At 44.0% G+C, this 11,521-nt stretch overlaps 1 protein-coding gene across 1 annotated transcript in view; it reads right to left on the bottom strand.

Annotated features, from left to right (window-relative positions):
* Positions 1 to 5,366: 5,366 nt before the first annotated feature.
* rarab (retinoic acid receptor, alpha b) overlaps positions 5,367 to 11,521 on the bottom strand; it is an 11,135-nt gene continuing 4,980 nt past the window's right edge. Inside the window, exons 2-6 of the mRNA XM_053617986.1 lie at positions 9,395 to 9,555; positions 9,110 to 9,286; positions 8,794 to 8,998; positions 8,108 to 8,266; positions 5,367 to 7,902 (exon numbers count right to left, since the gene is read on the bottom strand). Coding sequence (XP_053473961.1) covers positions 7,724 to 7,902; positions 8,108 to 8,266; positions 8,794 to 8,998; positions 9,110 to 9,286; positions 9,395 to 9,555 — 881 coding nt within the window. The 3' untranslated portion in view covers positions 5,367 to 7,723. The remainder of the gene's footprint in view (positions 7,903 to 8,107; positions 8,267 to 8,793; positions 8,999 to 9,109; positions 9,287 to 9,394; positions 9,556 to 11,521) is intronic.

Raw genomic sequence — 11,521 nt, 5'->3', positions numbered from 1 at the left:
GTGGGTGATGCTACACTCCAGTGGCTAAAGAGATTTCCCATCATGCTATGTAAAGCATTTTGAGTGTCTAGAAAAGCGCTATATAAATCTAAGGAATTATTATTATTATTATTATTATTATTATTATTATTATTATTATAGTAAGGTGTCGGGCCATGAAAAGATGAAATGTACTGGAAGGATGAACACCATTTTTCCAAAAGAGATAAATACACACACACACACACACACACACACACACACACATACACAGGGATGGGAGGGTTACTTTAAAAATATATAATTATTTAATTCTGTTACAGCTACAAATTACTTCATAAAAAATGTCATCAATAATGTAATCCAAGTCTCACAATATGAAAGTAATGTAATCTGATTATTTTTGGATTACTTCAAGGTCACATGTGTAAATAATGTCAAGAGATGCCACGAGTGAACCTTGTACCCGTTTTGCCGTCATTTACACATTTGAATGACGATGTAATACGAAGCAATGTGATAACATGAAATAAAACATGGCCTTATATGGTGATGGGAGTTGTTTCGACTCAGGACAGCTGGCATTTGCTGTTATTGTCAAGAAACAGTTTGACGTCGAACACAATACAACCTTCGCTGAGACTAGGCTAACGGGTAAGGAGCAGGAATTTGGACAATAGTTGCTGTAAGCCTTTTATAATCAACCAATCGGTGTGCGAGAAGGTGGGAAATACAGAGAGGGGTTAAAGCAATGCGAACATGCGCACACATCATCCGGTATTAGACCATAAACACATCATAATGAAACTAAAGCCGAATCCGGGACATTTTCTCAAATTTAGGAATCCCGGACGTACACTTTTTCAAAGTTCTGAAAACGAGGACGTGTGGTCACCCTAACGAAAGCGTTTCAGAGAACAATTTGTGTTCATTTCTACCAAATGAACTTTGCACAGAATTTATTTGCACATGCACCAGGAGGTTACAAACACCAGAAGTGATGAAAGTGCACTATACAAAATAAAAACTGAATTGAACTGGACTCATCAAAACAGTCAGTGAGCCCTGGATGGGGACGGAGTCATCCTCGAAGAGAACACACCATCAACAACATCAGGAGAGAAACTTTCAATGGATAAAAGGATAAACATGTGATCGGTCCGAAATATTGATTTAGAGTGATGCGTCGCTGTAGTGGGACAAGTGGAGCCAATGTATGCCTGCATTAATATATATTCTACATATTAATGTAACCACTAGAGGGCAGTATAACATAACAGTCCAGAGCACGTCAGTCAGTTGTTAGTTCATATGGTGAAGGAGGGAAATAAAAGGCATTACACACTCGGTATTGGGCTAGAGGTTTCAACAATACACATTACAGATTACTTACTGTAAGGAGTCAGAATCGATTGAACAATATGTCTAATATAAGATTGAAAATTCAGTCGTGTAACTTTGGTGCTTTCTGTGACCGTCTGATTCGAGATCAAATGAGTACGAGACAAAAGAGTAAGGTTTCAATTGTTGAAAGAGACTGACCTTACACTAGAAAAGGCCATTAAAGACATTTACATTTACGGCATTTGGCAGACGCCATTATCCAGAGCGACTTACATTTATCCCGTTTATACGTCTGAGTAGTTGAGGGTTAAGGGCCTCGCTCAAGGGCCCAACAGTGGCAGCTCAGTAGTGCTGGGGTTAGAACATTCCAATGCAAACCAGATGACTATAAATCACTTGTTTCTTTTTATTTCTCCTCTCTTTTCCTCTTTTTCCTTTTTTCCCCTTCTCCCTTCACTGTAGAAATCCAGAATGTAAGGCTTACATGATTAGCGATACCGGCCGATACACACGCCAATGTGCATAATTGAATAAGAATAATAAGTGGAGTACTGGAACTTTTTCCCCACTTCAAGCCCTGGATATGCAGACACGTATGTCTGGTTTTGTCAGACCGGTCTGTTAGCCCTGTCTGCGTCTGTCGGCGCAGTGTGAACCGGGCTATAGCGTATACTCCTTCTTTGAGTACGTTCTGGGTTGTCTGTGCGTCAGTCTGAGATTCTCGTTAGTGCAAGATCTCAGGAACGAGTCGTTCAATGTTTGTAGGATTTAAATGGAGTTACCATTCCATATAATGATCAGCTGATTCGATTCTGGAACCGATCCAGCCAAGGTAAAGGTCACGGCAAGGTCAAAAGTCTACAAGGACTAGACTTGTTGGCAGTGTAGACATCATCATCGGCATTATCAGCATCTACTTGAATACGGCATTGTTTATTTATCAACGACGCTTTATTATACTGTGTACACGCTAAAAGTATTGGGTTTTTAGAGTTTAGGTTTAGCTTGTTGGGCCTGGTAGGCATGTTGACATGACCCGAATGGGGTAGATAACGTTTCAGTTAGCTAATTTGGTATTACTAACGATTAATGCTACTTCTAGCTAGTTAAAACCAGAGCATTTTCTCTGTAACAGCTCAGTTTATCAGCTAGCACTGGAGTCAAGTTCATTCTAGTCCATGCTTTTCAATGTTTGTCGCTCATGATTTCAAAATGCATGCAAATATAACACCGTTTTAGTTCACTAAGGGTGTTCTCACACTGTTTTTCCCACCATTTATATAGAAAAAAGTACTGCTTGAAGCTTCTGTTGTGCTCATATGGAGAAAAGCTGCTCACGTGACACACCGTTCACCACAACTCGGATGTCTACGGCCCGGCAGTGTCGTCATCTTTACTCACTTTGTTTTTACCCAGCTGTGTTTTTTTATTATAGTATATTCATTACAATCGTTTATATATTGCCGTTATAATGATTACCGTGCCTGCAAAATCTCCTCCCAAATTCATAATTAAGACCAACCTCAAAGTCCATAGTTGTAGCTTTTTGATCTATAGGACAATGACAGCGGTGACATCTTCTCGGCGGCGACTCTACTTCCTGCGGAGGCTCAGCACGGTTTTGTATTGCAAACCTGTAAAGTACCTGAGCCCGGTCCCTCCAGGATTTTGCGATCACAGAAATCAAGGAACTCCGCAACAGTCGCAGGAGCTTGCGATTTTTTTTAAATGACCGCAGATCTCCCGCAGATTTGGAATCTGGGATTTCAGCCGAAGCCCTCGTAGATTTGTGCGTGGAACATGAGTACAGTTAAAAAGGTCTCATTTACCAACAAACTTCACAGTGAAAGAACGTGCAGAACAATTTCGAGCGATTGCAATTGTGCTAATTCAGATAGTTTCCCGCAAAAAGATCTTCAAAAAATCTCCGCAAGTTGCATCGCAATTTGGAGGGAAAAAAAGCCGCAAACTCCTGTACGGACTGCCTGAGGCTTACAGCAAGCATTTCAGTGTACATTTTGAGACGTTTGTGCTCATGAAAAAAAACTTTAAGTCAGCTATCAACACACTCAGTATTGTTTGTCTTTAACTTTTACATTTGCATACTGTCATGATTTCTAACTGAATCGAACTTCTGCCAGCGTATAGATTACCCATGACGAGTTGGTTCCTCCCAAGGTTTAATCCTCCCTAAATTCCATCTTTGAGATGGAGACGTGAAGGTTGTCTGTCTTTGCTGTAGCTTTGGAGGCAGAAAATCAAGAGGAATCAAACTGCACTACAACGGAAATGGGATGTGTCATGAATATTCTCATATAGGCAGTGTGGCTTGAAAGTCTGTGAACTGTTTAGAATTGTATATATATATACATCTGCATTCAGATTTTCACACAAGTCCTGAAGGTAGATAAAGAGATCCCTATTAAACACATGAGATGAGAAGATTATACTGGGTCATTATTTATGAGGAAAATGATCCAATATTCCATATCTGAGTGGGTAAAAGTATGTGAAGGTTTGTTTTCAGTACGTGGTGTGACCCCCTTGTGCAGGAATAACTGCAGAGAAACGTTCGGGGTGACTGTTGATCGGTCCTGCACATCGGCTCGGAGGAGTTTCATCCCGTTCCTCAGTACAGGACAGCTTCGACTCTGGGATGTTGGTGGGTTTCCTCACATGAACTGCGTGCTTCAGGTTCCTCCACAACATCTCTACCGGATTAAGGTCAGAACTTCCAAAACGTTCACTTTATTCTTCTTTAACCGCTCTTTAGTAGAACAATGTGTGTGTGTTTAGGGTCGGTGTCTTGCTGCATGACCCACTTTCTCTTAAGATTCAGTTCATGGACAGATGTCCTGATATTTTCCTTTAGAGTTTGCTGGTATCATTCAGAATTCATTGTTCCATCAATGATGGCAAGCGGTCCTGACCCAGATGCAGCAAAACAGGTCCAAACCATGACACTACCACCACCATGTTTCACAGATGGAATGAGGCTCTTATTCTGGAATGCAGTGTTTTCCTTTCTCCAAACATAACGCTTCTCATTTAAACCAAAATGTTCTATTTTGGCCTCACGTGATCTTTAGAATACTGCAGAAGGGCAGCGATGGTCTTTTTGGACAGCAGTGGTTTTCTCCTCGCGACCCTGCCATGCACACCGTTGTTGTTCAGAGTTCTCCTGATGACGGACTCATGAACATTTTCTAATGTTAATGTGTGAGAGGTCTTTAGTTGTTTAGAAGTTACCCTGAATTCCTCAGTGACCTCTGGACTATTACACGTCTTGCTCTTGGAGAGATCTTCGTTGGTCTCCACTCCTGTGGAGGGGAACAGTGGTCTTAAATTCCCTCCATTTGTACACAATCTGTCTGACTGTAGCCCGGTGGAGTCCAAACTCTTCAGAGATGGCTCTGTGACCTTTTCCAACCTGATGAACATCAACAACTCTTCTCCGAGGTCCTCAGAAGCCTCCTTCGTCCGTGCCACGATACACTCCCACAAACACGTGTTGTGAAGATCAGACTCTAATAGATCTGTTCTGTTCTTTAAATAAAAACAGATCGCTCGCTCACTCACACCTGATCATCATCATCCCACTGACCGAAAACACCCGCCTCTAATCTCACCTTCAGGTTAAACTGATAATCCTGGAGGTGCACATACTTTTACCCCTCACAGAGATGTAATATCGGATCATTTTCCTCAATTAATAAACGACCGAGTATAATATTTTTGCTCATTTGTATACTTTTAGGACTCGTGTGAAAATCTGATGATGTTGTAGGTCATATTTATGCAGAAAAATACAAAATTCTAAAGGGTTCACAAACTTTCAAGCACCACTGTACACTGTACGTCCAAAAAAAAACCCCAGATGACCATAGTGCTTTTTAACATCACCCGCGCCTTATGGTCACTTCCTGTAAGCTTACACGTAAAACTCATGCTTCGTTGTAAACTCCGTTAAAATTCTATTATACAACATTTCCCCGACGTTTAAAATCGAGCCGCGTCAAAAGAACAGAACGCTTTCGCCGTGATCAGAAACACACACAAAACATCAGTCTTTAATAAAGATTATTTTCATCATCCAGTTCACGATACAAGAGAAACAATATTTGTGCGTTTGAATGTGTAACAAGTGTTGGAGCAGACCCGAACAGACCCGAACAGAACAGAACAGAACCGAACAGAACAGATCGATGTCCTTGTGCTGGACGCCGTGTGACTTTGACGTGTTTTAAGACGTCTGAAATGATGTGGCTCGTTGGCAGTGAAAGTTTTTTGGGCAGTGTCCTTACGTCATCACGCTCACGCTCACGTTCACGAAACACGGGAAGGAAGTCCAGAGGAAGCCGAACACACCGCGATTCGGGTTTCTGTGCAAGTCGCGTGCATAGTCAAAGTGAAACGTGGAAGTCTTTCAAGCGTCTTGATTCGATTTTTTTTCGTTTGTTTTTTTTTTTTCGGAAGAGGTATTGCACACGGGTACAGTGACGATTCGTTAACGCGTGTCTACAGCGGAAAGCAGGATCGGATCGGAGGGAAGCGGCACGTGTCGTAGATTTTAAATGCTCGTGGCGGTAAAAGTCTGGGATCGGGACCGGATCGCTGCAAGTTTGTAGCGAATACGTAAAAACCATGACGTGTCGGCGGATTGGACGGTGGATGAAGTTCAAAGGCCAGTTTGGTGTTCGTTTGCAGCAACATCTTGGAGGGGGGGGCGGGGTTCAATGAATCGAATTCTCTTTCACTAACAGACTCGCTCCTGTCATGACGTAACTCCGGTGTTCGTGACACTCGATCCCGGTCTCCATCGTCGCCCGCTGCGGCGGTATTCTTGGGGCGCTACAGGAAAAGTGATTGTCTCACAGAGGCAGTGGTGTTGTAGGCGGTCATGAACGATAAAGAAAAACCGAGGCAGTGTTGCGGTTGTGTGAACGAGGCAGCGGAATAATCTCTCTGCCGACGGCGGGGGGGGGCGGGCTTTCCGAATTCGATTGCACTGTAAAAGATACGAAATGCTACGCTTCACGTGAAGAAATGCTGACGTTGGTCTAAAACGTTTTGTCTGGGGGTCGGATACGGTTTTGTTCACCGGGGGTGGACAACATCGGTAGCCGGGGACTTCGTTAAAACGCGATCAATAAATCTGATCATGACAGGATATGAAAACTGGCTACGTACTTGTTCATGTCTTAGTCTGTATTAATGCGTTTAACTAGCTAGTCGTAGTACGTTATTGTTATGTTACGTTAGCTACAGCTTTTTAACCCCGATTCCACGCAACCAAAACGCGAGATAGCACTGGAGCTAGCTAATAAATTGATCATTTGTCCACCCCTGTGCTCTCGTAAACCTAGATTTCTCTTCATCACTACTCACAGTCCTTAATAACGCGTTCGCTCATCTTCTGAATCAAACAAACTGACGACCAGCTGAATAATTTCCCGTGTTTAGCTATGTTTGGGGTTTTTTTTTTTTTCACCCATCGCCCATACTACCCCCCGGCCCCTGGCCCCGCCCAGTTTGATTTATAAAGGCGAGATTTGTTCAGAATCTTGAGTGAACGGCGTAGAAACATCACCATAACATCCACAACAATCTTCTTCTGCAGTGAACCGAGACGGTGAGCAGAACTGAACTCTATTCGTCTCTCGGGACAAATAAGAGGAAATGTGAGAGGTGGGGGTTTTTTTTTGTTTGTTTTTTTTTTTCCTGCATCGACACAATTTTTTTGAATCATCTCATTTTCTGTCAATATAGATATTCATATATTCATATATCCTTTTTTTTTGTAAGAAAAGAAAATGAACGAACACAAAAAAAACAAAAAAAAAAATTATTATAATAATAATAATAATAATAAATGTCCCTGATGACTTTTGGACATCGGACGTCCTGTGTCTCTAGGATGCCGTCTCATCGTTTGGTAAATCTGCAGATGAGGGAATCCAAAAACGTCACTGTAGAGTACATCCGGAAATAGGAAAGGTCCCTCGGAGCGTGCACCAGGTCCGCAAGCTCACGTCCTTCTCCACGCTGCTGATCAGAATCCTCCATCTGGGATTAGATCGGAATCGGTTTCAACCAAGCGTGCAAGCTGCTTTAGATCAGATCGGTACCTCAGGAGTTCCACTGAAGCACACATCTTGCTCGTAATGCGAGTGTGACTCAGGCTCAGCCTGTGTGTGTGCGCGCGTGTGTGTGTGTGTGTGTGTGTGTGTGTGTGTGTTGAGCTTCTCAATCAGCCATGTTACACATTATTGTCCTGAAACTACGCTCTCTGACTTGTATGCGTGCGTGGAGCATGTTCAGGGCGAGCATGCTTAACATAAGTGTGTGTGTATGTGTGTGTGTGTGTGTGTGTGTGTGTGTGTGAGAGTGCGAGAGAGATTCAGGGCGAGTGTGTTGACGGGCTGCTGTGTATTGAGCTGGGTGAGAGACTCGGGCTGCAGCTGCCGGGAGGATTCATGCTGCTGCCCTCTAAACCCTCCGAGTTCTCCAGCATCTCCTGGATGAGTGGAGGCATGGAGCCGGGGATCTCCATCTTCAGCGTGATCACTCGCTCCGCTCCTGGTGAACGACAGGGAAAGAGAGGAAGAGAGATGGTGTTTGATCTGCAATGGGGGTGGAATCATTCTGATTGAAACTGTACATAAATGAAGTCTTTTTTTAAAAGGACGTCCAATCAGGCTGGACGTTTCCTCAAGACTAAAGCTTTTGCCTGGAGGAAGCGTCTGCTTTTTTGGTCGTCGTTTGTTTAATTCTCGTTCCTCACCTTTAGCGCTGATGCTCCTGAGGTCTGTGATCTTCATCAGCATTTTGGGGAACATGTGTGGTTTATGAGGCCTCCTCCTCCTCACGTAGATCTTCAAGGCTTCGAGCAGCGGCTCCTGCAGGATGTCGACCTTGTCCGACTCCTCCAAGTCCTGACGGTCTGTACAGAAAGAGAAAAGAAAAAAGAGAGAGAGAGAGAGAGAGAGAGAGAGAGAGAGAATACTGTATGATGCACTATGCACAACTAATCAGAAAAAATAATCAGTGCTATTAGCCCCACCCCCTGAGTATTATTGGTGGCAATCATGAGGAGGTTTTATATAAGCTATTAACTGGTCACTGTTACAGTACTAAAGGATCCAATTGTTTTCCCCCTAACAGTCGTACTCATGGGGGCGGGGCTAATTGCACTGAATTCATTTTGGAGGTTTTTATGCATAATATATCCACAGTGCTGTTGTATTCTTGATTCTGATTGGTCAGAGTGTCTCATTTTCTGCCTCTTGAGTGGGTGTAAAATGGCCTAATATTTGGATCATTTTAGCTGCACGTGCAGTGGAGTAAAACCCATTTCAGCTCGGATGTGGATTTTGATGACTGTAATCCTGCTAAAACATCACCCCGTCTCTGTCTCACAGCAGTTAGTCGCTATCCAACCTCGAACGCGTTAATGAAGCCCCGCAGTACCTCCACAGAGCAGGCAGATGGCGCTGAGCAGGCCCGTCTCCGCGTCGTCCATCTCCAGCGGCAGCAGCTGATTAGCGAAGGCGAACACGAGGTCGGTCAGCGGCCCGAATCCGGCGTTGTGCATCTGCGTCCGGTTCAGCGTCAGTCCGTCCGAGAACGTCATGGTGTCCTGATCCGGAGTGTAGCGCGTGCAGATCCGCAAAATCTGAGACGGGAGAGGACGGGATACGAGGACGGGACAGGACACGAACGTTACGCTGTTTTGATAGTGTGTATTGTTAGTGTAGTTGTTGTAGTGTGTGTGTGTGTGTCTCACCAGGATGTCGAGGCAGGCCGCTTTGAGCAGCGTGATCTGATCGGCGATGGTCAGCGTGGTGAAGCCGGGCAGCTGCTTGGCGAACTCCACGGTTTTGATGATGCACTTGGTGGAAAGTTCGCTGAATTTGTCCCACAGGTCCACGTCCAGAGAGACTCTGTGATCGGCGCTGTTGTTCTACAGGACAAGACGAGAAAGCACGTCACGTCACGGCCGAGCTTCGTCACGGCACAGACTGCCGAGTCGTCACAGGACTAGCGCCCCCTGATGGTGCGTCTCACTCACCGTGGTGTATTTGCCCAGCTGGCACAGCGACGGAAAGGTGTCCTGGTGAGCTTTTCTCACGCGCTCGATCATCTGCTCCGTGTCGGGACTCATCACGTAGCTCTCGGAACACTCCGGCTTCTTCTCCTCCTTCTTCTTCTTGTTCCGGTCGTTCCGGACCGCTGTGAAGGACGAGCAGAGAGGAATCAAACCAGCCGGCAATGATTGATTGATTTATTTATTTATTTATTTAGGTCGCCGGATTCTCGGAAACGTGCACCTGGTGCATGAGCTTTCCCCGTGCCTCCGTGCCTACTGATCTACACGTCCCTGATACACACAGCACAGAGACGGCAGTACGGCTGCCATAAAAAAGAAACGTCACTCCATCGACACTAGATGGAGCCACAACTCTATCTATTTTTGCTGCTGGATTCACGGTCTGTCCTCAGGTACCCACTCACTACAGCACAGGTCTTTAAAATCAGTCTGGGAATGATGTAATAATGATGAAAGGATACTTAGAAAGCAGAAGAAACGAGAAAAGAAGGAGAAGAAGAAAAAAAAAATCAGTAAAGAGCGAGGCAAAGATGGACGCACATTCACGATACACGCTAACCTTTTGGAATGAAAGTTGATAGTGTGAATGCTAAAGCTTGGGAAGAACAGATCTGAATATCTCAAACATACACACACACACACATACACACACACACACACACACACACACACACACACACACACACACACACAGCACCGGCAGATGAAGCTGTTAATATCAGTGATGAACGACGTTTGTGTGCCGCTCTAATCGAATCCAGTCACATGACACGGCACAGCCTGATTGCTCACCCTCAGTACAGCGTGTGTGTGTGTGTGTGTGTGTGTGTGTGTGTGTGTGTGTTGAATCTTCATGCATTTCCAGACCCAGCTCAGGATCCAGGAATGAACTTCACATGCCATTGTCTGAATCTTCAACAACAATTTTTATGCTAGTCGAATCATTTACAGACATGTGAGCTTGCTAACACACACCCACACCCACACACACACACACACACACACACACACACTAATGCTTTCTGGTTCTGCTGTCAAAATGTCTTGTTTTTGGTTGATTATCTTTCTATACTGCTAACAACATCCTTTTTGTCCTCTGAAGAGAGGGATGAGATATATATATATATATATATACTTAAAAGAAAAAAGAAAAAGATGATCCCCCTGGACTTAAAGTTGCAAGGTTATACCGAAAATAATTTAAATGATTCATTATTTTCGATGGAATCACGTCGCAGAATTTTTTCTGAAGTTTTGAGGGACGTGTATTTTAGGGATGTACTTTTATGGATAAACTATGTATATTTCACATAAGCTCACAGAGAGATTTAGGGTTGCCAGATTGGACTCGCCGGTTCTGAAAAATCCTTCCCAAATTCTTTATATAATGAAGAGTGATATACAGATTAGTGATAAGTGATATAAAGATCAGGTTAATTCTCTGAAGGGGACGGCGTTTGGACGTAAACGTGTGTCGGCAGTGTGTGTACACAACCGCCCGACAGTGGTAAAAATCCACCCACTGCTTCTATATATATATATATATATATATATATATATATATTCCCCATGAATCATAAACAGTGTCTCAAAAGGGGTCGTGTGCGTTTTCTATCCGTTGTGACGTCACGTTGGGACAAGCCCCGCCCACGACTGGTGACGGACTCTGCCTTATTAGCATGTCTCCTCCCATGAGAGAGCTGCACACAGTCCGCCATGTTCTCCGGTCTGGAGCGGCTACAGTGATGAGAAGAATATATATTTATACAGTATACCTCGTTTAAAGATAAGAAGTGCTACTTGTCGGTGTTATGTCATTTGCTGAAGTAGGAATTTCCGAGTCGAGGGAGCGGTTTCTTTTGGTTTTTAGCCGATCGGAAGTGTAGGAAATTACGAGTTATGACCTTCAGTCGAATGCAGCGTCATATTAAACCGAACTGTTCCTTTAAGCAGCGTGTTTCTAACCTTCCACAGATATCTGACGATAATAATGTTGTGCGTTTCCATCCCCCGACCGGTTTAAAAAAATAAAACCGGTCAGCTGGTGTGTGTTCAGATTGGTACAGGGCCTTGAAAGAGAAGAAACGA

The sequence above is a fragment of the Ictalurus furcatus genome, chromosome 2, assembly GCF_023375685.1.
Source record: "Ictalurus furcatus strain D&B chromosome 2, Billie_1.0, whole genome shotgun sequence".
NCBI lineage: Eukaryota > Metazoa > Chordata > Actinopteri > Siluriformes > Ictaluridae > Ictalurus > Ictalurus furcatus.
Note: the sequence above shows the minus strand (reverse complement) of the source record. Positions and strands in the feature narration are given on the sequence as shown.